Here is a 26497-nt window from a genome sequence, read left to right as displayed (position 1 = left end):
AGGTTAACTTCATTCACAATTTCTTTCTTGCAAAATCCGAATCACCTTCTAGCCTCATACCATTCACCATTTTGACAAATGTGAGATTTAAGAAAATTTGATTACACTAGATAAATCTGATCAAGATCGTCTCTTAACTAAGCTCTGATACCATGTTAAAATTTGTGATCAGATTTATTCAACTTAACTGAGTTTTGTATGAGAATTGTTAAACCCTTTTGATAAATTCAAATCTTTCAATCAATATATTATATTGGATGTATTAAACCTTGAATACTTATTGTGCATCTTATCTCACTTAGTAAGACCATGAATTTAGGACCCACATAATCTCGTTGTATTATAATCATGTCTTTGTCTTCACAAAATCTCTGTCTCTAATCGCACAAGGTACTGCACTTCCTTTCTTTAGTCTGTTGACCTTTGACTGATCAGAAACCGACTGTATATTACTTATTGTTTACCAATGAAAGTAGGCTGAGAAATGTTGAACCAATGCGGAGCGTCGTCGACCAGAACAGAAGGAGAGAAGGCTTATTTTATTGGAGTGTTCAATATGTATATTCATCTTATTACTACCATGCTCTGACGCTATAAATAATGGTAAGAAGAGTCACGAGGCACTAGGGGTCATAAAGTACATGGGGCCATGTCACATCATACACTGCTTCAAACTTCATATCGCTGACATGTACAAGCTCCTGCAAAGAAGACCAGGTCAAAGTTTGGGCCCCGCATAATTAACATGATCTTCACAACTCTGATGAGAGAGTATTGGGCTTAACCTGATCAAATATATTTAATAATAAGGTGCTCAGTTTTATATTTATATATATATATATATATATATATATATACACATCATGCTTCTTTAATAAATGAAATATATATATATATATATATATATATATATATATATATCAATTTGATTATCCGACTGCGCTATATATACAGAACCTTAACAAATTTTGCATTACCATTGTCTCCTCTCCCACACCCAAAAGAAAGCCTGCAAACAGTGAAGAAATATCAAAGTGGACCCTTTTTCTATATTCCACTCACAAGATTTCCTCCTTCAAAATCCAATGTATGGCATACAGTAGAGAAACAAACTTAGCTCGGCAATGCAGCCAAACGAAGCCATCTGTTGAATCTCACTTACCAACAGAATCAAGACATAACGCTCTCTTGTTGGCTCTTGTAAAAAATGCAATATCTAAGCATATTGAGAGAAACAATGGAGATCAAACCATCTACAATACAGAAACTGCCATATCCTGAAATGCAGGAGTCTAAATTTAAACACTTGCTTCCTGGTGAGAACTCAAGTAGCTTTAAGAACTTACAGGATTTTACCACAAAACCAATGAGTTGGCAGAGCTTAGACACAAATGATGTATTAAAAAGAGAGAGAAAAGATTCCCAACGCCTTCCCTCTTCAAATCAATGGCATAAAATTGGCTAGAAACCTGCTTCCTGATTAGCCTCCATATAAACATGTTGCATAGAAAGGCTGCAAAGAGTCTGAAAGAGGCCACACCAACATCAATATATTATTAATATTTCATTTGCCCAAGCCCCTTTCTCCAAATAGAATTAACAATCACCATAGAGTCTCCTTCGATTTCCACATTACAAACGCCAAACATGTAGCAAATCTGCAATCCCAAGAGTAGGGCCTGAACTTCAGACTCATTATCCATCCCTTATTTCAAATGTTTAGTAACAACTTGAATTGATTGCCTTTCAGCATGGATAGCAATTAATGTTAACATTAAAGCACATTACTGTGGATAGCATTTATGGAAAAGGAAGTCTTGATAGTTGATACAAACAGACAAAATAACAAATCTTACAACAGAGGAAACAAGCATGGGTCTTGTACTAAGAAAAGTAGATAATAAAGGACCTGTTGATTCTGCTCACATTCATGTTTCACATAGAATTGCAGGAAAGTATCCACACTATGGGTTCAAACAAACATCTATGCGAGGAACACAACCTTCGGTCTTAATTGTGAGTAGAGAAAGGTAAGGCCATAATCATGTCAAGTCCTCAACAGGCCCCTGGTTCAAATACAAAGAAGCTAAGAATTATAGATAAATTAAAACTTACACAAAACATATGTAAAATAAAACACAGGAACCAGTAACTTACTGGCATGCTAGAATGTCAATATAGTTGCTATCTGTAAAAGAAATGACTTCAATTGAAACATATAAAAGGTTAAAGCTCTTAACGCACGTCTCACAATTTGGGTTAAAACGGATATCAAGCAAAGGACTTGCTATTACATAAGTGTTATCCTTTCTCATATTTCACATACAAGTCCACCAAAACAAATTACACGTCTTGGATCAAATTCCATCAAGACAAATTCAACCCAATTAATAATTGTCAATTCTCGATTAGCCTGTGTCAAATTTTCAAAAATAAAAATCTAATTTGATCAAAAACATTTCAAATATTACATCATGCATTCAAGAAGCAAAAACATTTATATTAAACTCGTCATATTATAGATGGAGAGTTGTAAAGGTTCATTTCAAGGGGCCAATGCATTGTGCATAAAAGGCAAAAACGAAAAGCCTAAGCAAGCAGCACCAATGAGGACAATCCCCAACAAAAACAATTTTCAGGGTTAATGGATCAGCTCCTTTTCTATCTCTGACAACATAAACACGGTTGCTGCAGGGGGAGATGGATGGTAATGCTGAAAGCAAAGAAATCAAAAAGAGGCTCATGTCAAATAGAATAAACATCTTGACCATCAGAGAAGAGCTTAGCAACTCAGGATGATCAACAGTCACAAACATGCAACCAAATAGTACAAATGAATAAAGACAAGTCAAGAGTCTTCCAGAATAGATGCTTCTTATTAAGTTCATTGATCATTGCAGACTTGTATGAATTTATGCCACGGAAACATGCAGAGTAGCTCCCCTCTATATCTGAACCAGGAAGCAGCCTTTACTAAAAGTCTTGGGCTAAAAGGCTCAGTTGTAAGTGACAACTGACAACCATGGAAAAAAAATCAATGCATTAAGCTCTACAGCTCAAAATCCTCTCTTATAAAAGGCATGGCAGCCAGCATTTCTATCTATTCTATCTGGTCAACAATGGTTTTCCACCAAAAATACATTTGAATAGAATGTTCAGTATAAAGAAGCCACTTCTACAAATTCAGCACAAAAATGATGTTTTTCAGTGGTCGGAGTAGGTTGTGTGGCCTTTGGGAAGATGGTTCCTTGAATTTTATAGCCCAATACTACATTTTCATGGCACTAATAAGTGCAACTAATTGTCCATGCATTACAATTGATTGTTTTTATTTATAGTGCCACTAATAAATAAAAGATATACCATGGGAAAAAGAAAGTTCATAGGTTAATGATTTAGACTGTTATTGTGTATCCATAAGGGACGTTTTTAAGAAGCTCTTTGCCTGATTAGCGGCTTCATCCTTCAATGGTAAAGAAATTAAAGAGAACATTATTTTCAAATTTTTGAATCAAGTACTTTAAACACAAAGATATTTGCAGAAATCAATGTTCATAGTTAACTTGAGTCAGTGTATAAAGCTAAAGTGATAATCTCTGTAGATTGTTTGTTTTGACTCTTACATCTTCCATGTGCATATCTTTATACAATCGTTTTACAAATTCATATCTTACCTGGAAGAAGATGTATCAAAACACTGAGAATTTTGTCAAAGGAGCTAAATACAAGACTGCATCGCCAAACAATTATTGCCCAAGCCAAGGGACCCTAAAAAAGTTCAAGAAAAGAATTCAATGCAGTCAGATACACAATATAACTGACACAAAACATTCAAACAAAATTGAATTGACCATATACGTACTTCTGCAAAGGAGAAGCAGACCATGAATAGTTTCTTGTTACTTAGGAAGAGCAGTATTGTGATTACAAAAATACAATTGGCATAGTAGCAGAAGTCCTGAAAGCATGTAATAATACACTGAGAATCTGATAAAATGATAAAACCTCATTTATAATGCTCATGCAAAGGCATAGATAGGCATGCACATAAAATACAGTACTCCTAACTTAACCAGCAATTGAGCATCTTAAAGAACATTGAATTATAACCTCTAACAAATTAACAAAGATATGTTATCAAAAGAATGTAAACTGACAATATCAAAAACAATTGCTCCCTCTATTGATGCCTCAGATTGTGGAATCTCCGAACTTTCATTAACAAACCTCCTAGCATGCTCTAATGAGCTTCCCTCGCTTTTTCAATACTTCTACTATATTCTCTTCTTTCCTATAATTTGCTTCAACCTCCTCTCTTCCTCAATGCTCATGTCAATTTCCATCTCAATCTCTTCAACAATCTCTCTCAATTTCTTGCTACCTCCTTTGGCCATGTGAGTTTTTTTATTTAATTTTAGTCAATCTTTTTGTTCATCCTCAATAGCTCAAATTAGGCCTACCTCACCAATCACATCTTTTCAAAATCACTCCCATTCCATTTGTCAGCCCATAGGTGCCACATCTACACCCCCTCCCCAAGGGCTAAGGCCTCATGTGCACTACCACACATGATAACTGCTTCACTATTTATAGTAGTCACCTTTCTCTTAAGATTTTCTCACTGAAACACACTCCCTAGGTTCAATCCTCACCTTTCCACCATCTACGGACCTGACAATTCATATAAATGTTAACAGAGAATCACAAACCAGAGACCTATGATATCTCTATGCCATTTCATAGCTCTAAGCTTATCCTAGTATGCCAGAAGGAAGAGAATCAGAACATGTATGTTGCATTACAAAATGATGAAGTAGAATACAAAGACACTTGAGTTAAATAAGAATACACCCGCATACACCATTCATGCATAACAAATTCATATCCTCCTTATTTATTCATCATACCATAACATATTATTAAGTATCCATTGCATGAGTGCTTCACTCTAATATCATATTTCCCACTGCATATATCACTCATCTTTGTTCTCACTATGCTATCTCACTAATACTTATGGTCTAAATGTATCTATTACATATCTTTATGTGATACATTAATGTTCTTCATTACATAAAGATATGCGTCCTTATTCACATTTCTTCCTGCAAGCCATTTGTATGTACCACATTTCTTTTCTCTTGGTATGCAGTAATTCCATCTGTCTCTATTCTGCTCAGACATATGTTTTCTTCTTGCTAACTCCCAGCACTTTTGCAAGTTTCACCATTAGCCTATGTAAAGTTCCTGCTTGGGATCTTCCTGATTGTTTCCTGGGAATAACAATTTCCACTTAAGTCTTAAGAAGGTAATTTATAAATTAGCATAACTTTAATAAAACTACAGTAACTCCATCTGTCTCTATTCTGCTCAGACGTGTTTTCTTCTTGCTAACTTCCAGCACTCTTGCAAGTTTCACCATTACCCAATGCAATGTTCCTTCTTCGGACCTTCCTGATTTTCTCGCTAGAATAACAATTTCCACTTAAGTCTTAAGAAGGTAATTTATGTATAAGCATAACTTTAATACAAAAATTACCAATGCAATACATTGTTTGAGGCTTAAACTAATCCTGGTTCAAGTACCTAAACAATATTAATAATCATTGAGAAATAAGCACATATGATAAAATCTAAAGTATTAACATAAATATCAAGATTTCATGATAACACATGCATCATAAAAATGTCATTTGTATCTGATTCAAGATACATTAATAGCATTCATAATTATTCCAAAGCATTTCCCTCTGGTGATCATAGGAATTCATTAGAAACATTACCAAACCGCAATCTCAAGGATGGTCATCCTTGTCTAGCAAGAGCATGTTGGATCCTCCACCAACCATCTTAAGATGGCGTACTTGAGAAGACCCACAGCCCGTGAATATGGCAGGATCTGGGTCCACTCCATCACTCAGTCCACATTGGAGGCCCTGCATCCTCCTTGATCAAGCTGAGGAGCACTCATATGCCTCTCAGCCCATGAGGCTCCTTCTCAGAGTGGTGTGCCTGATGAAGGATAGGTCAAAACTTCACCTCTCAAGAACTCGAAAGGCCAGATATCCTTGCTATTCACGATCCATTTCTATTGAATTTGAAAATCGTTAGCTATATAAATTTTCTATTAAATACTTGTTAAAAGGAAATGCAATTAAATTACTAACCGTGAAAAACTATTTAATTTTGGCAATGTATAACTATTGCATCTATATATTTATAAATATTTCTATTCATAAACTTATTTCTCAATCTATTATTACTGATGATCATAATTAGTTCTGCCTTTGTATCTTAGCTTTCTTTTCTGTTTTCAGAATTGACTTGATGACCGGTTTTTTCTCTTGATTATGCTGAATTCATTCATTTCTTTTTGGATCCCCTTTGATAAATTAGTCTCCCCCTTGTCTATCTTAGATTGAGAGGGAGTCGCACATTTTCACATGGCAAGGGATACATCCCTTCGTAAAGCACTACTTGTATTTTAAGTTAGTTGTTGAAATTATATTCCTTCTTACCAAGGTTGGCCTTTTACAAAAAAAACAGTGTCACCCTGAGATCTGTCCCATTCTCCAGATGTCACCCTGAGACCTGTCCCATTCTCCAGATTCATCTCTGAGATGGAGACGTGTCTCCCCAACCTTTTGCAACTCCAGAGGCTTAAAAAATGGGTGGAGACTTCACTGCGAACTCTCCCAAAGAATATACGTCTCTGATTCGAAAAAATCACAAATTTAAAATACAACATTAAGTCATCTCTGATTTTTATTTACAGTTCTGAGTTTTTTGTTTGCATATCACTGATTTAGCATCAACCATATATTTTTGAATTTCAAATTTCAATATGTAACGATAATCTCAGCGATTATTAATTTGATATGATGATGATCGTATGTGATATTTAGAAATCAGATATGACTATGAGATATGCAATGTGAATTTTGAACTATTTGACTCTATATTAATATGACATTAGTATTTACAATTTAGTATTTCTTTGGCTCTTAAAACTTTTAATGTTCAATGTCCATACTTACTACTTTCCATTGTTCTTGTTTTCAAAGCACTATGTTATGAATTTATGGTATTTCTCAGACGTTAGTAAATTACATTTGAAAAAAAATTGCCAACTCCAAGTACTCGTCTCTTATTTTTGAAAAATAGCCATACCGGTATCGGTACCAGTACCGGAGACCTCCAAGTCTCCCCATCTACAGGTAACCTTGCAGGAAACTCCTTTAATAATGGCATTCTTTCTTACCTAGGTTGGCCCTTTTACAATGAACTTTTTTTATAATGATATCCTATCTTAACTAGGTCAGCCCCTAAGAATAAATTTCTGCTCTCTTTTTTTTTCATCACCTAGGTTTAACTGATAAGTGATATAAAGGTCATCGTATGTTCTTATAAAGGCTGCTAACCCTAGTTTGGCAAGGGCATTACAGCCTCCACTAGGCCACCCTTCTCAGTTTTCAACCTAATGGGTATGTCACAATATTGTACTGCCAACAACTTTTGAATAAAACTACCTAAAGTATAAACAATAATAATATTACAATTATTTTTGTATGTCGTTAATTAGTTGGGAGGAGGTTGGTTGTTCAGGTCATATTCAAATGATATATATATATATATATAATGTTTGTTTCTTCATAATAAATTGATCATTGCCTTAAAATAACTCAATTGATATCAAAGCGCGTAAAGTATTTTGCAATGCTTTTAAAATCACAATTCAAAGAAGGTTTACAAAAATAATCTAAGTTGTCAGTTCGGATTCTAGTACGGATGCGGGTTTGAGATTCAGCTTCAAAATTCATCCAAATATTTTTTGGGTTGGGTTTGGATTTGTTTTGAGTGAGTTCGTACCAAAACATATGATTTTTTAAAATATGTGTGTGTGTGCAACAACAGGTAAGTCCATACACCACTCTGCTAATAGTAAAGCAACATAGAAAAATACACCACCATATCTATGTTTCAAATTTTAATATAATAGGATATTAATTGCATCATTTAGCCATACATACAACATCATACACTTGCTTGGTCGCATGCATGGGACATATTTCCATATTAAGGTACAGTTAGAGAATGAAAGGAATCATCAAAAGATAAGTGCAGTTATCTGAATTTTTTTATATTAGTTAGAGGATTTCTAACCAAGCTAGATCAAAAGTTGAGATTCAGATTTCAAGCCCTGGATTCAAAGAATATATCATAGTTTTTTTAAAGAAATTCCTCTATAATCGTCAATTTGGACTTCACCAATTGTCAATTTGGATTTCCGCTATAAGCAAGTTTTCATTTTCACTTACAAATGCATAAATGACATATAAACCATCTTTTTTAGCCTTTTTAGTGGTCACTTTTAGGGTTGGGAGGATCAAATAAACCACATTAGGAAAAAACACACTTTTAAAAAGTAAAAATAATTTTGTTTCCAGATCAAATTGAGCTCGGTTTCAGCTGTTGGGCAGCAAATTCTTTAAAATTCGCTCCAAATTCTGTCCAGATTCCTCTGACAGAATCTGTAGCGAATCTGTGGCTCTGTAGGCGAATTTGGGAGAATTTGACAAGGACCAAACTTTGGAAAGAACTGAACCAGACTTCGAGGGTTGTTGGAGAGAATCTGGTAACTTTGAAAATAATAAAAATAAAAAAGAGAAGAAAGCTGCAAATTAGGAGATGTTCAGGTGAGGTTTTAATGAATGAGGATGCTACAATAAGCATCCAATGTGTTACATTCTTCCTATAGCATTTTGCAAAGGAGCATATGCCCAAGTGGAAGAAAAAACTAACACATGACCTATTGCACACATGAAAATACAACATGACAGAGAAATAGTTAATTACAAAACAAATCACCATAGAAATGGCCAATGTGAGGAAGATTCCACAAATCATGCCAATTGTCACAAGCCTTTTGTAGATACTGTATTTCTCTTCACTCATTGTTTTGTGCCCTAAATGGTTTTGTCTTTACATTAAACCGCAGTTTGGTAAATGTGCCCTTAGTGGTTTAGAATTGCTTAAACAATGGTTTTTATGCTCTAAGTGGTTATGTATCTACATTAATAAGTGGTTTTACAAGTGTGCAACGATTTTCAGTTTCATTTAAAAGTCAACAATTGTTTCATGAATTTTGCCCTAACTGGATCCTACATGATTTTAATTAATGAATTTAGAATATTATTATTCAAAGTGCTATTTGATAATGAGCTTTATTTGATATTACGATGTCATTACAAATAATCAAGTTGGATAAATTTAATTATTATTTCACTTTATGCGTGTTTATTAATTTATCATGATATGATAACAAATTGACTACTATCATTTGACAAGTGGTTGGAGGATCAATAGAAGCTTCCAAGGCAAGGGGGAAATGTATCATCTGGAAAGAGGGATGAGGTATGAACAATGAGGACAACATCTTTACGATACTGGTAGGGAAGACTAGATACAAATTAGAGTCACCAAGTTGGCTAGGGGTTTTAAGGAAATGATATCTAAACTTCACCCTATCCTAACTTTCACCCAGTTAGAATCAATCATTTTCGACACTCATATCATTGACATCAAAATTGCTTATCCTATTTGTCTCATCTCGATCTTAGTTTTCCTTAAAACTAGCACCATATGTAAGCTATAATATGAGTAAATATCTATGGGCATCCATAATTTGAACTCATCCATAATTCAACGAGACTATAAATTAGAGATGATAAATGAGTATTTAGTAATTTACATGTTATACCACTATTAAACATAAAGACTCATTTGTATTGATGGGCATTAATAAATATTAATTCCCTCTCTTCATTGCTTTAACCTTGGGATCACCAAGGTTTGATACATTTAAATGTTTATTATATAATTCTTTAGTCGAGAATTTCAGTGTTGATAGCCCCTTACTATATGATGGATTAACTCATCTAATTTAGCAACAGTGTTAATTTGCCAATGTTTTCCACGCCCACCTTATTGAAAAATGTTGGTTATTCTTTTATTTAAACACAACAAGGAGTGGCAAATATGTAGTGTTTTGTCATTGAATCGAATGGAAAGGATCTTTCTATCTTAGGGTGATGTTGTGAGAAGAGGACCATCGAAAATATAGAGAAGCTTGGAACCTCTCAGAAGGAACACATTGCCTGTGTCAAACTCCGTGTAGTGTTTTCTTGAGAACTATAATTCTTAACATCTTTCTTTACGAGTCAGAAGATGACCATCGAAAAGATAGAGAAGCTTGGAACCTCTCAGAAGGAATACATCGCCTGTGTCAAACTCTATGTGGTGTTATCTTGAGAAATATAATTCTCAACTCTGCAACAATCCTCTTAATTTGTTTACTTGGTATAATCATTATGCAATGGAGACCTCTATGTAATTGGAATAGAACAAGGAGAGGAGAGAAGGTCTAACACTCTATTGCATTCATCTTGTACTCAACGTTTCAGCAGTCCTTAGTCTAGGCATGTGAAATGTTTCCTACCCTTATATTTCTCTGGATTTAAACTATCTTTCTTGCTCAAGTAATGTCATGACAATTTTGGTTCTTTAATGTGGAATTCAGTTATATGTATTAAGGAATCGTTTTAAAACTTGAGTTGTAAGTGAATAGAAATTAGAATTGTCTAATTAATGGGACAACTCTACTAATCATTAATCCAGAGTCAATCAACGCACCCTCTTGATTAACACATTTGTCATCCAATGGTAAGGTATGTTGCTTATGGCATCACTTACCAAGTTTATTTTCAAAATTGTGAAGGTACTACATCTCTTGTTGTGATTTGCATTAGACAAAAAATCGTTATAGAAAGTAGAGAGTTTGATCTTTGTAAGATGATATTGGAGAATGGCATGTTAATGGGCCTCAAAGGACTAATCGTCTACGTAAAGATGGGCAAAATTCGCCCTAGCTACCTCTTGACAAGGGGTGGATTAAGGTAAATTTTGACAGAGCTTCTTGAGGCAACCCAGGGTAGTCAGGGGCTTAGGTTTAATGCTAGGGATGAGTTTGAAATCATTTGGGCAATTGGTGTTAGGAGCCTTCCTAAAGGAAAAAATAATATGGCCGAATGTTTGGCAATTGTGGATGCGGTCCTTCTTGCCAAAAAACAGGGTGTACAGAAACTCCACTTAGAAGGAGAATCCTAGCTTGTTGTAAATGGAATTACAAAAAGTCAAATAAATACCTTGTATCTTAATTAGCACATCAAGCGGATTAGATCCTTATTGCAGAATTTTCGATAACTTCAAAGTATCACATGTTTTTTGACAAGAAAATCCATTAGTGGACAAACTTTCGAACCTTGGAGCTAATGGGTCCATTGAGGAAAAATTCAAACTTTTTGAAGATCTAAGGTACCTGCAATACCTAGATTTTTCTTGCTTGTCCGACACTCCTTGAATGATTACTTCCATCACCCAAAGGACGGGTGTGAGGCGTGAAATTAAGAGCATGGTGACGCAGTAAGTACAATTCGGTTTTCCAAAAAGCACTACTGGGAATGTGCCAGATTGAGGTGGTAGGTGGCAGTATGGGCGGGATTTTTTCAAAGATCTGAATCATATGTTTTAGGGTGGTATGATGTGAAGGTCAGTTTGCACATGTTGAATCAAACTAAGTACAAGTTGGCCTTTAAGAGGAAAAAGGGTGGCATGTTGGACACATATTGCCCTTCCTATCTGCAGTATTCTCTGGTTCTTAACAGTGTTTGAGTGGTGCAATGGAGGCCAATTTCTCCCTCCAAACTACAAGTCAAATTTTGTTATTCACTAGGCTAATTTCCATTCTTCAAATGTGCCACATTTCAAAATTGATGACATTGAGTTCTGGGAGGCAATTGCGCAAATTTTTGGGGAGGAGTTTCTAAACATTAAGCTTCAGCCAAAGCTCAAATCTGGATACATCTTCCCTCTTTTTGGGTCTCGCTTAATTGCAGGATCTTCACAGGAGGAGGTGTTGCATGTGGCTTGTGCTTGTCTTGAACCCAAACGGGTTGTTGGGTTGGCTAGGATTGTTGCCCATGAAGAGGTAGGTGTCGGTCTGCACATGTATCAAGGCACTTGGAGACTGATTGGTGGTGGTGACAGGGAGTTGTGGCCGCTTTTGATTTTGACATCCACTACATAGCAGGAGTCTCGTATGGAAAAGGTTAGGTGCGGGAGGAAGGATTTTCTCTCCTTTCGAGACAAAATGGAGGCAAGCAGAGCGAAAAGGGTAGAGGGAAAAGTGCATAGGAAGGAGACTCATGTGAGGTCCTCTACTCCAAGAGATGAGAAGTTTATCCTCTCTCGCATTGCCGAGATGGCGGGTGGTGTAGATGGCAATGTTCCCGCTAGTAGGGTGCAAGATCTGGCTCCTAGTTCTGTTGGTGTTGGGGTGGTTGTTGAAAGTTGTTACATCTCAAAATTTTGACCTATTTAAAACTTATTATAGCCGTTGAGTCAATTAGATAAAAACTATTGTTTTTATTTCTTTTCTTTCCTGTTCATGTGAAAAGGGTAGTTATATGTAACTATTGTTTCATATGAAATTGGTTGTTATCAATTAGTATGTATAACCGTTTAATGATGATGGTTGTTAACCGTTACTTGTCATATGTTGATGATGGTAGTTAGCAGTTGCTTGGTTTTGGAATGATGGCTATTAACTAATTTGTTTACTATTCTCTATGTTATATGTTAATATGGATTTATCATGGGAACATGTTATTATTGTGGAAAATGTTGCATGGGTGGTTGCAGGAGCAAATGGAAGGGAGAAGCATTGCTTAACAGGATCTACGGAATGGGGCACTACCTTAGTCCATTTGTCCGATCGACAAGTATGACCTCTAGTTATCTTAGTAAGGACCTAGCGACTACATAACAGGGTACATTCATTGGACCCGCATGAGCTCTTGGACAATCAATAAAACATTAAACATTTTAACATAATCAAAATATGTACCATTAATGGTTTATGTTGACCTTCTTATCATTTCAAAATATATATACATATATATGTATGTGCACATAAGTATAAGAGTATGGTGCCACCATAGTATTAGATTATACAAGCTCATCCCTATTAATATACATATACATAAATATGCGTACCCCTTGAGAGGATATGAAAATAAAATAATCTCCCAAGTATATACGTATTTAGATATGCGTATCCTAATAGATATAACCTTGGACAAGATAATAATATGATGTCACCATTTGAAAAATTATATATATATATATATATATATATATATATATATATATATATATATATATGTGTGTGTGTGTGCAAATATATATATAATATAAATTATTCTTTTTAGGAGACCTTCGAATTCTTTTCTCATAAATATAAATCTCTATGAGAGACGAGTACACTTGGCATTTTTCTTTTAAAAATCAGTGAACCAAGAAGCCGGTTATCTTTTATAGAACTGCTATCAAGAGCGACGGCTTCCTTGAAGCCTTCTTCATTATTCCATAAGCATATATGTTCGAACATATGATGGAGAGCAAGCACCCCCCGATGGTGGATTTTACTTTTATTCCCTCTTCTTATTTCTTTCCTTTTTCTACAATTGATGTGAAAAGGTAGAATCAAGTTCTGTTTCTAATTTTTGAACGGTATTTGAACTTGATTTCCATATTTAAGAAGCCAACTTTGAGAGCTGGCCATTCAAAGTTAAACAAGGATCCATCTTCTTCAATACTGAAATATGTGTATTAAATTACAATAGCTGAGATTCGGCAAATGAATTGATATCCTCCATGATTGGACACCTAGGACTCACCTGGCTAGATGGCCAAAAATGGGTGAAGAGGTGAGAGAAGTTCTACAAGAACAAGAAAAAAAAATCAAATTTGATACAATAAAATTTATTATTTCTAACAAATCATTTAATAGCTCATGCATGTCCATTTAATTTACCCTGTTGTCAAGTCGAGAGGTCATGATCAGGTATTAGAAACCCATCCAAAAACCTTGGCCAAGGTCGTTAAGGGCATGCTTGCCTTCTATAGATCACAAGATGTCGATGGCGCCAGATAATCAGACATGTTCATCTATTACTGAGCGGACATTGTAAAGATTGGTATTGCTCGGATGGCTGGACAAATAGTGCCCCAAGCCTAACCCCGGGGTAGGGAGGGTTTTTCTTAGCAAATGATTGTGTGGGGAATGATATGGTCCACGATTGGAAGGTTAGGCCTAAGCTAATGTTTCTCCTCTTACCCGAAAGCCGAGGCTTGCAAAACCAGCTCAAGACTCTCTAGTTAACTTTTTATATTCTCTCTCTATCCTTTGCTATGCATTTACTTTCTCTTGTAAATATCGAATATCATAGTATGAATGGTAATGATTTAATTTACTTCTGTAAAGATGATAGAAAATAGTTATTCTAGTTGGTAGTTATTCTAGTTGAAAGTTATTTCAGTTAATATCCCATGAAATGGAATTAAAGATGTTATATTCGGTAGTTTAGTTGAAGTATTATTTTCATATCTACTTGAAATCAGATTTTAGCTATAACCTTTTTAGTTAAGAAAATTCGTTTGTTACATATGGTATCAAAGCGTTGGGTTTGACACTGAACCTTACACACACTACCTAAGCAAGACTAGTAAACCTGAGATTTTCTTAGATTAAATGTAACAAGATGGAAGTACGTAAGACACCTCATAAGAAAGCACGACATCCTATCTTTCCATACTAGATTAGGAACGTGTCAAGCTACAATTACACTTGTTCCATGCCTTAGGACAATGAAACCTTAAAACAAGCTCTGCAACAAATGAAGAAGGAAAGAGTCAGGTGGACTCCTGCCAGGAAAGCAACCTATAGAACAAACTGATTCAAACTTGGAACGCCCGCCAAGCCAACCCTCATATGCACTTTCATAGATCTTGGATGGTGCTGGATATGTATAAAACAGAAACTGAACAAGATGCTGAAAATAAAATTTCAGAATAGCTGAATCTATAATGTAAACATAGAGAAGTTTTAAAATTGATTAAATAAATTGGTCTATTCGTGTGTTCTTTCTACTCACAATCTCTTTTATTTTGTTGTAAACGTGTACAAAAAAAAGGGGGCGAGGAGAAAAATTTTGACATAAGGATCTTGCAAATAATTTTCAGGTCAAACAATTAAGAAAGATGAGTAGTGACGAGAATGTTGTAGGCCACAACATGGTCCATGACAACAACCCACAACCTCCTACTAATAATCGACAAGCAAAACAATAGATAGGCCCAACCAAAACGCCAAGTAAGATCTACGTAAACCCTGTTTCTATACTAATTGGTACTAGAGCCTTTGAATGCTTTATATCACCTAAATTATTAAGTAGATTTCTAGAGAGATCTAGTTTTATAGCAAAACCATGGACAGTCGAGTATGCAAACCAGTCAAGGGCTAAGATAGAGCAGTGTCTGTTTGAGGCTCAAATTGATTTTCCAAACTTCTCCACCGAACTGAGCTTGTATGTAGCACCTCTTGGGTCTTACGACATTATTATAGGCATTAATTGGCTCAATGAGCATAAGGCCAAGGTTGATTGTCTTGCTAAAATTGTAGATTGCTTGGATGACCATGGATAACCTGTAAGCATTAAGGGAGTTATACGTGAAATTAAATCACGACAGATATCTACCATGCAACTTAAGATATATGGAAGAAAAGGTTACGAGATCTTTGCAATAAGGGTTGAAGATTTGAGAAAACCAATAAATGCCACGCACGGAGATGGAGAAATTAGAGAAAAGTTAAAGGAATCTTTCAAAGAGAAGTATCCTTACCTAAAGAAATTCTAGGATGTCTTTCCCGAAGAACTCCCTAGATTACCTCCATCCCAAGTCTTTGATTTTACCATAATTTAGTGCCCGAAGCAGAACCAATTTCTCAAGCTCCTTACCGAATGACCACGACAAAATTAATGGACCTACAATTGCAGTTGCAAGATATGTTAGATAAGAAACTTATTTGACCCAGTGTTTCACCTTGGGTTGCCCCAGTATTGTTCATCGGGAAGAAGGATGGAACTATGAGATTATACAAAGACTATAGAATGGTCAATAAAGTCACCATTAAGAACCAATAACCACTTCCTAGAATCAACGACCTCTTTGATCAAATGAAAGGCGCTATAGTATTCTCGAAGATTAATTTAAGGTCGGGATATCACCAGCTCCACATCAAGGATGAAGACATTCACAAGACTGCATTCAGAACTAGATACGAGAATTATGAGTTCACGATATTACCCTTTAGGCTAACCAACGCTCTGGCAGCTTTCATGAATTTGATGAACAACATATTTCAAGATTGATTGGATAAGTTTGTATTGGTCTTCATAGATGATATCCTAATCTAATCTAAAAACAAAAAAGAACATTAAGAGCATCTAGAAAACGTCCTACAAAGGTTGAAAGAACATAAACTATACGGGAAGTTGTCTAAATGCGCTTTTTATCATAAAGAAATCCAGTATTTAGAACATATTATATCAGCCCAAGGAATAGTCGTAGATCCTTCAAAAATCAAAGCGATTAGGGAATGGCCTATACCTAAGAATGTGACAGAAGTCAGAAATTTCATGGGGTTGGCAGGATTCTATAGAAAGTTTGTTAGAAATTTCTCCAAAATAGCTTACTTGATTACTTAACTTCAAAGGAAGGGAAATATATTTATATGGGCTGAAAAATGTCAGTCAACTTTTGAGTATTTGAAAGAAAAGTTAACTACTGCACCTATACTAAGTGTCCCCGACCCACTAAAGAAATTTGTAGTCATAACTGATGCAACAAGAGTAGGTGTACTAATGCAAGAAGAGTAGGTGATTGCGTGAGTCAAGGAAGTTAAAGAATTACGAGCAAAATTACACTCCTCATGATCTGGAACTAGACGGTATAGTACATGCCCTCCAAATTTGGAGGCACTATTTGATTGGGAAACCTTTTGAACTTCGATCCAATCACCATGGTCTAAAACATATCTTTACTCAACCCAACCTTAACTCCAAGCAAAGGAGATGGTTGGAATTTCTAGCAGATTACGACTTTGACATTAACTATATCAAGGGTATGGAAAACAAGGTAGCTGATACCTTAAGCAAAAGGAGACATATTTTCACAATGGCCGTCATAAACTTTAGATTAAGGGACCAAGTACTACAACATCTTGAGCATGATGAATTTTATAGAGAGATCAGCCAAGCTCTTATCAAACACCCACAGGATCTCAGGTACTCAGAATTTAGAATAGAAGAAGATGGACTGTTAAGATATTATGATAGGATTTACATACCCAACAAACCCGAACTTCGAATAATAATCCTAGAAAAATCCCACTCAGCTCCTTATTCAGGACGCCTTGGAGTGACTAAAATGTTGTCAGATATTAAATCACTATATTTTTGGAGAGGAATGAAAAGAGAGATAACAGATTTTGTGGCAGGATGCCTGGAATGCCAAAGATTAAAAATAGAACATCATTACCCAGCTGGCCTTCAACATCCAAACGAAGTACCAAAGTGGAAATGGCAAATAATTTCCATGGATTTTGTACAAGGATTACTTATGACACGAAACAAACACAACACCATCCTAATAGTGATGGACAGATTGACTAAGGTTGCTCACTTCATACCAAGAAACCTAACAGATGGAGCTCCAGAAATCACTCACAAGTTCATGAAAGAGATTTTTAGACTTCATGGAATTCCAAAGAAAATCATTTCAAATAGGGATGCTAGGATAACTTCCAAATTTTAGCAAACATTATTTACAACATTAGGAACTAAGTTAAATATTAGCTCGATTTATCATCCTGAGAGTGATGGTCAGACAAAAAGAGTAAACCAAGTTTTGGAGGATCTTTTAAGAGTTTACTATATGGGTCGGCAATACCATTGGGAAATGTATCTACCCTTGGTAGAATTTTCTTATAATAATTCCTATCAATCCACCATTAAGATGGCCCCTTTTGAGGCCTTATATTTTTGTAAACACAGAAACCCTGTAAGCTGGAATCGTGTTTAGGACAGAATTATTGTCGGGCCCGAGATCCTCAAGGAAATGGAAGAATAAATAATACAAATCCGTCAAAGATTGAAAGAAGCCAATGATAGACACAAAAATTATGCAGATGCTAAAAGGAAACCAAGAGAATTCTCAGTAGGAGAAAAGGCACTACTAAAAGTAAAACCCCAAAAGAGTACCATCAAGTTTGGTAAGAATGTCAAGTTAGCCCAAGGTATTGATACCCTTTGAAATATAGGAAACCATGAACCCGGTAGCCTACAAAATTTCCCTACCTCCAGCTCTTGCCAGGATGCATGACATCTTTCATGTGTCATATCTTAAGAAATACATCACTCGTCATGATCATATAATTGATTGGAACCTATTGCATGTACAAGATCCAGGGGTGGTGGAAATAGAACCACTCAGAATACTCGAGGTACATAAGCTACACTTACAAAATCGAGACATGACTCAGTGCAAGGTCTAGTGGGATTAGTATGTAGAAGATAATGCTACTTGGAAAGACTACAATGAGATTTTCCAAAAATACCCCCATCTTTTCTCCAGGGCTAGAGCTTGATCTTTTTATTTCAGTGCTTTTATAGTTGTAATGTTTTGGACAGATGCTACTTTTAAGTTTTGTTGTGGTATTCATCGGGAACAATGAAAACATAAGGGGAAGAGTATGTTACATCCCAAAATTTTGACCTATTAAAATTATTATAGTTGTTGAGTCGATTAGCTAAAAACAATTATTTTTATTTCTTTTCTTTCTTGTTCATGCGAAAAGGATAGCTATATGTAACCGTTGTTTCATATGAAATTGGTTGTTATCAATTATTTTGTATAACCGTTTAATGATAATGGTAATTAATCGTTACTTGTCATATGTTGATGATGGTATTTAGCAGTTGCTTGGTTTTGGAATGATGGTTATTAACTTATTTCTTTACTATTATCTATGTTATATGTTGATATGGATTTATCATGGGAACTTATTATTATTGTGAAAAATGTCGCACAGGTGGTTGCAGGAGCAGACGAAGGGCAGAAGCATTGCTTAACGAGATCTACTGAATGGGGCACTACCTTAGTCCATTTGTCCGCTTGACAGGTATGACCTCTAGCTATCTTGGTAAGGACATAGCAACTACATAACAAGGTACATTCATTGGACACGCATGAGCTATTGGACAATCAATAAAACATTAAACATTTTAACATAATCAAAATACGTACCATTAATGGTTTATGTCGACCTTCTCATCATTTCAAAATATATATACATATATATGTATGTGCACATAATTATAAGAGTATGCTGCCACCATAGCATTAGATTATACAAGCTCATCCCTATTAATATACATATACATAAATATGCGTATACCTTGAGAGCATATGAAAACAAAATAATCTCCCAAGTATTTAGATATGTGTATCCTAATAGATATAACCTTGGACAAGATAATAATATGATGTCACCATTCGAAAAATTATATATATATGATATAAATTATTCCTTTTATGAGACCTTCAAATTCTTTCCTCATAAATTTAAATCTCTATGACAGACTAGGAGTACACTTGGTATTTTTCTTTTTAAAAAACCTTAAAACCAAGAAGCTGGTTATCTTTTCTATAATTGCTATCAAGAGCTGTGGCTTCCTTGAAGCCTTCTTCATTATCCCATAAGCATATATGTTCGAACATATGATGGAGAGCAAGCACCCCTCAATGGTGGATTTACCAACAACCTTGAAACTAGGAAGTTGCATCATGTACACCTCTTCTTCTAAGTCACCATTTAGAAAAGCACTCTTAACATCCATCTGATGGATTTCCAGCCAAACTATACTACCATGGCTAGGACTAAACTGATACTGCTCATATTTTCAGTAGGAGAAAAGGTCTCCTTGTAATCAATGTCTTGAAATTGAGAAAAGCCCTTTGCAACTAAACAAGAATTGTACTTATCCAAAGTACCATCAGACTTGTATTTTATTTTGTATACCCATTTGTAGCCAATGGGTTACTTCCCCGGTAGAAGATAAGAAAGGACCTAAGTGTGATTCTTCAACAGGCTCTGGTGTTCATATGCCATGGCCTGTTCCCACTCTGGAATTCATCTAACCTTACGATATGTCTGAGGTTCAAACACACTATGAATGTGGGTAATAAGAGCAGAATTGTCTCCATAGGTTTGTTCTTTTCTCGAGCAATTCTCCCATCAATGAGCTCATCATCTCAAAGATTAGCAAATGTCTTAGCCCACTACTTAGGCCGGAGAGGAGGAACACCAACATTAGTATCAGGAGATGCTCTATGATCAAGTTCCTCATTAGAAGAATCTGGATCAAAATCAGGTGAAGCATTTGCATATCCGGTGGCAAAAACCAAAGGTTTCTAATCATTGGTATAACTGGAGCTGTTGGAGCCCTCCCATCAGGTGGACCTAATGGAAGCCGAACTCCCAAATCATGAGCCTTCATAGGTTGATCTGCTAGACCAGGAGCATGAGAAATAGGCATGAATGGCCCTCGTTCCTCATCAAAGACTACATCATGATTGTGCAGGAGACAAGATGTCTAAGTATAGATCAAGCGGTAGGCTTTTTTAAGACTGTTGTATCCAAAAGCATGAGTTTCTAACTCTTGACATCTAGCTTGGTGTGTGACACTTTAGGGATTCAAACATAGGCAAGAGAGCCAAAAACCTTTAGGTGACTGATTTTGGGCTTGCAACCTAACCGAGCCTCTTCTGGAGTCTTACCTTTGATAGCCATAGTTGGTGATTGGTTCAAAAGGTAAATTGCAGTGTTAACTGCTTCAGCCCAAAATATCTTGGGAACATGTCTACAATCAAGCCATCTCAGTGATTGTTTTGTTCTGATGTTTAACTACATTGTTTTGTTGAGGTGTGTGGGGTGTGGTTAATTGGTGCTTGATGCCATGAATATCAAAAAAGCTAGAGAATTCATTAGAACGAAATTCCTCCCATTATTTGAACTAAGAGCAATAATAGATTTCCAGACTCTTTTTCAACTAGAGGTTTAAGCTTTTGAAACTCTGTAAACACTTTTGATTTCTTTTTAGGAAAATAGACCCACATTATTCTACTAAAATCATCAACAAACAACTTAAAATACCTAAACCCAAGAAATCGAATGACAATAGGGCCACAAATATCGGCATGAACAAGCTAAAGTACCTAAGAAGCTTGCCATGAATTGCCACTTTTGAAAGGTGTGCGATGTTGCTTCCCAGCCAAGCATGCATCACAATGCATCACAAACTCCAAGCTGCTAAGTCTGAATCTCTAGCAATCCGAGGACAAGCTCTTCCTGAGCAAGCTAAGAAACATAATGCACAATGAAGTGCCCATACTATTGATGCCAAATTGAACTGACAGAAGACTATTGAGAAACCATAGCTAAGTCTCAAGAATCACCAGAATCAACAAGTCTAAAAAGACCATGATCCTCAAGACCAACTACAGCAACAAACCGAGTCTCCCTATCAACTATGGTGCATTGATGTGAATTGAAGGTGACATCCAACCATAGAGAGTGTCACAACAATTGACTTACTGAGAGTAGATTTAGTTCCATCCCTGGAATTTAGTACACATTGAGGAAAATGAGATTCCTCCTAGGAGACTAAACTTGAATGTTTCCTTTGTCGACAATAGTGTACTCTTTCCCTCCATTGAAAATAACAGAATCTGAAAAAGGCTGGTAGTCATCAAACCAATCTCTGCGGTGGGTGAAATGACGAGAGGCACTTGAATCAATGTACGAGGAAGACGACTTGACATGATCTACAGGTCTTTTAGCCATAAAGGCATAAAAGGCAAATTTTGCCTACTGAGTGTGCTTTGCACTGTTCGTTTTGGGCTACGAACAAGATTGCTTAGATCGGGAAACTAAACATTTCTGATATTTAACCTTCATGTGACCATACTTGTTGTAGTAGTTGCATTGAATTTTATTTTTCTTGGAGCCTTCTATGTTGGAGTAGAGAACTTCTGCTGAAAAGGCAGTTTGTAAATGAGACTTGCCCTTGTCCTTTTGAAAGAATTTAGTAGCAAAGGCTTTCTTTTTGGAGGTAGAGCTGGAATTGCTCGCGAACCATTGTTTCCACAAATCTCGCTAAAGCAAAAGTGTGCAGAGATATGTGAACTTCAGATCAACACCAATAGAAGTGATGTTGAGAGTCTCAAGAAAATGCTTATAGGACTTGGGTAGACTTTTAAGAGTTATTACCACAATGTCCTTCCTCCATCTTGCATCCAATGGCAAGCAACTGATCACAGATTTCCTGAATCTTATTCAGGTGTTCCTAGAGCGATTTCCGCTCATCCATAACAATAGAAAATAGAGTGTTCTTCAGAAAGAAGGCCTTGCATTTATCTGACTTCTCATGAAGTTTCTTGAGATGCTTCCATATCTCAGTAGTTGTCTTGCCAGATGGAATCTGAGGGAGTTGATCATCAGCTACGAATAATTTGAGAAGCATCACTGCCTCCCGATTGTTCTGATCAAAGGTTTGTTGATCAATACAAGCTGCAATCAGACGTTGTGTAACACCCAAAACAATCTAATCAATATTTCGATATTCAAAGATTGTTAGCATCCATTGCTTCCATGTGCCATAATTCTGACCATTGAATTTCTAATGTCCTTGAGCAGAATATTTGTTGTTGGATTCTAGATCTGTTGGCTTGAAAATTGATGCAACACAAAAAAAGGGACAACCCAATTGAGCTCTCAAAAAACCCAAGTATTTGTAAAAGTTTCTTTGGATCTAGTATAAAAAGTTAGGCTTTCAAAAAAAATGTACAGGTCCAAAAATGCTTCAAAAATGGCAGATTTTGCAAAAAAAATTGGAGATTCTAAGCACGGATCCTATACTAAGGGTTTTGGAAACCCTAGACCACCAAACAAGCATAAAACAACCACGAAACAGGTAAAAATGGCCGCCATTTTTTGCACAAAAAATGATGAGTTTGCTGAAAATCGAATGGGTCCAAAAATTGGTGCCTTAGACCTGAGAAAGGGGCACGAAATAGTCGTTTGGTTTAGCCAAAAAATGACCAATAATGGTCGTGATTTTTGTACGAAGAACAACACATGAACCAGATGGAAGATGCCCAATCCTAGAAAAAATGTAGAAACCCTAGCCAACGGAAGTAGATAGGTGGAATTTTTTTCCGAAAAAAATGGCACTGATAATTTCAAAATGAAATTATTATTTTTATTGTCATGTCCCCAAATTTGAATGTAATAATTAAAATAAATTAATTAACTAGTCCCAGGATTTAAATAATATAATAAAAGGACCTTTAATTAGTTACTTTAATTAATTAATATGGGGCCCAAGTTAATATTTGTATGTGTGGTTCCAATTGATTTAATATATCTCGGACCTATTTTTATTTTTATTTCCATTGTAAGTGTTGTCGTCGGCTATCTTTGTACACCCTCAGAAAAGTTTTCCCCGACAAGTATTTAAGCACGACTTGTAGGTAGTCGTAGGTATGTGATTTGGATTATTTTCTTTGTATTGTGGATTCCTGTTGGAGTTTGGTATTGTTCACCATTTCGGAAGTGAAAGATCTTCCCTACTTGGCTTTTCCGGTTTTGGTGGGATTCAACCCTCACCCTATTCCATTGTTGTATTACTTTGCTTCGGATCTGGTAAATCTGGAACACTATTCTTTTCTGGACTATATTTATCTATTACTATCTCAATATATTTTGTGTCTTCTATACATTTCCTTCAAGTATCAATTTAATTGTGGAAGTCTCAGCATTAGCAAATCAAAACCGTACTACGTCACCATACGTCCACATCCCATATCTCCATCACAACACGGCATCTTCCATACACCTTTGTCAGTCTTCCCAAACACTACTGTATGGCTACAACTATTGACTACATGGCCTCTTCTATCCTCCACCATACAACTGTACAACCATCATCATTGACCGTACGGCCTTCCCCTACTTCCACCGTACGGCCATAATACCATACGGCCTCAACAATACCTCTATCCCGACTATACGGCTTCAGCCTAGATACCATACAGCCATCATTCTACCTCTCGTACGGCCTCATCCTAGACACTGTATGGCCAGCTATGTTGGACCGTACAACCCATCAGCACCATACGGCCAATACCACTGCAATGTATGACCATATCAAAGATCATACCGTCTCCGTACCACACCCTCCAGCTACTTGACAGGAACGGAATTAGGATACAGTGAAAGTTTGTCTTCTCCGAGATTGGAACATTACAGTAGTATCAGAGCTGGTGATTCTGCCAGCCTGTTGGGAGAATGGAGAGCTTTGACTTGGATTATACTATGACTCATTTTCCAGCCGATTGGAGGGCACATCTTTTAGTTGAATATTCCAAGAATATTTTTGCATGTCAACTATTGGATGATCAAGTACAAGATGACAGATACCAGGTGGTTGGCGAAATCATTTACCACAAAGACAGAATCTGCTTGGTACCTGAGACCAAGATGAAGGAAATTCTAGAAGGTACTTGCACAAATATCATTGAAATAATGCTCAACGATCAACTTGATGGAAATTTGGGTTCTACCAGCGACCCTCCGAATAAGCAATTTCTACCGGTAGTTGTTCAGCCTCCTAGTGATGTGGATTCGATCAAGGATTATTTGCATGAGCAATCTTTACAATTGGCCAATTATGAAGTCTATTCCTCGGCAACAATCATGATGGACTAAACAAATGAATTTCAAGTTTGGGATCTTGGTGACTTGGGACAAGAAAATATTTATATCGGAGTGGCGCAGCAAAAGTTTGATGAAAATGTGGTGTTGCGGAGGATTGATGTCATTTCACTTGTCTTGCCTGCGCGTTTGATTTGTGATCTTGAAGCTGTTGGCATTTTATCTGGTGACAGATTGCTTGAGTGCAAGCAATCTTTGGGCAACAAGGATTTGTCATGTCCCAAAATTTGAATGTAATAATTAAATTAAATTAATTAATTAACTGGTCCCGAGATTTAAATAATATAATAAAAAAACCTTTAATTAGTTACTTTAATTAATTAATATGGGGCCCAAGTTAATATTTGTATTTGTGGTTCCGATTGATTTATTATATCTCAGACCTATTTTTATTTTAGTTTTCATTGTAAGTGTTTGCCGTTGGCTATCTTTGTACACCCTTGGAAAGGTTTTCCCCAACTGGTATTTAAGCACGGCTTGTAGGTAGTCATAGGTATGTGATTTGGATTATTTTCTTTGTACTGTGGATTTCTGTTGGAGTTCGGTATTGTTCTCTATTTCAGAAGTAAAAGATCTTCCCTACTTGGCTTTTCCGGTTTCGGTGGGATTCACCCCACCCTATTCCGTTGTTGTATTACTTTGCTTCGGATCTAATAAATCCGGAACACTATTCTTATCTGGACTATATTTATTTGTTACTATCTCGATATATTTTGTGTCTTCTATACATTTCCTTCAAGTATTGGTTTAATTGTGGAAGTCTCAACATTAGCGGATCAGGAGAAGCAACCCGTACTGCATCACCATATGTCCACATCCCACATCTCCATCACAACACAGCATCTTCCACACACCTCTGTCAATCTTCCCAAACATTACCGTATGACTACCACTATTGACTACACGGCCTCTTCTATCCTCCACCGCACAACTTCCCAGCACAACCGTACGGCCATCATCATTGATTGTACGGCCTTCCCCTACTTCCACTATACGACCTCAGCAATACCTCTGCCCCCACCATACAGCCTCAACCTAAATACCGTTCGGCCATCATTCTACCTCTTGTATGATCTCATCCTAGACACCGTACAACCAGCTCTGTTGCACCGTACAGCCAATACCATTGCAGTGTACGGCCATATCAAACATCATACCCTCTTTGTACCACACCCTTTAGCTACTTTATAGGAACAAAATTAGGATACAATGAAAGTTTTTCTTCTCCAAGATCGAAACATTGCATTTATTTGAATTTTTTTAAAATTATTCGCTTTAATACCATATTTCAAGAAGTAATTGTTAAATATTTGCTTGTTATTAACAGAGATCAATAGATCAATATATACAAAAGAATAAACGATGTTTCCTTAGGAATCGTCAAGAATAGAAATATTCTATTCTACCTAAGAAATAACTTATAGTTAACTAAGAGCTAACTAAATATTAGAAATATTCTAATATTTACAATATTTTACAATAGATAATCATTGAATAATAATAGAAACTATCTATTATCATAATAAAATTAGCATGGATTATCCATTGATAGGACTAACATCATGAAGTGCCATCAATGCCAAAAACTGCAGATTTATTGACTAAATTTGATTACCAGTATTCAATATAGCTAGGACATTACATGGGACCAAGAAGAGATGTGATATTCCCCTTCATTAGGCGATCAAATAAAAGGAATTA

The 26497-nt window shown here is 36.0% G+C and overlaps 1 protein-coding gene across 2 annotated transcripts in view; it reads right to left on the bottom strand.

Moving 5' to 3' along the window:
* The window catches only part of LOC149538520 (glycerophosphocholine acyltransferase 1), a 131043-nt gene that overhangs the window by 38645 nt on the left and 65901 nt on the right, over positions 1-26497 (bottom strand). The window contains exons 5-6 of one of the 2 annotated variants that reach the window (XM_089799843.1): positions 3863-3958; positions 3675-3768 (exon numbers count right to left, since the gene is read on the bottom strand). In XM_089799843.1, the coding sequence (XP_089655969.1) occupies positions 3675-3768; positions 3863-3958 (190 nt within the window). The remainder of the gene's footprint in view (positions 1-3674; positions 3769-3862; positions 3959-26497) is intronic. The other variant, XM_089799844.1, reaches the window with a different exon arrangement.

This window comes from Cupressus sempervirens, chromosome 9, assembly GCF_028749045.1.
Source record: "Cupressus sempervirens isolate cs-2001-9-10 chromosome 9, ASM2874904v1, whole genome shotgun sequence".
Lineage (NCBI taxonomy): Eukaryota > Viridiplantae > Streptophyta > Pinopsida > Cupressales > Cupressaceae > Cupressus > Cupressus sempervirens.
The sequence above is the reverse complement of the archived record's forward strand: the minus strand, read 5'-3'. Positions and strand labels throughout refer to the sequence as shown.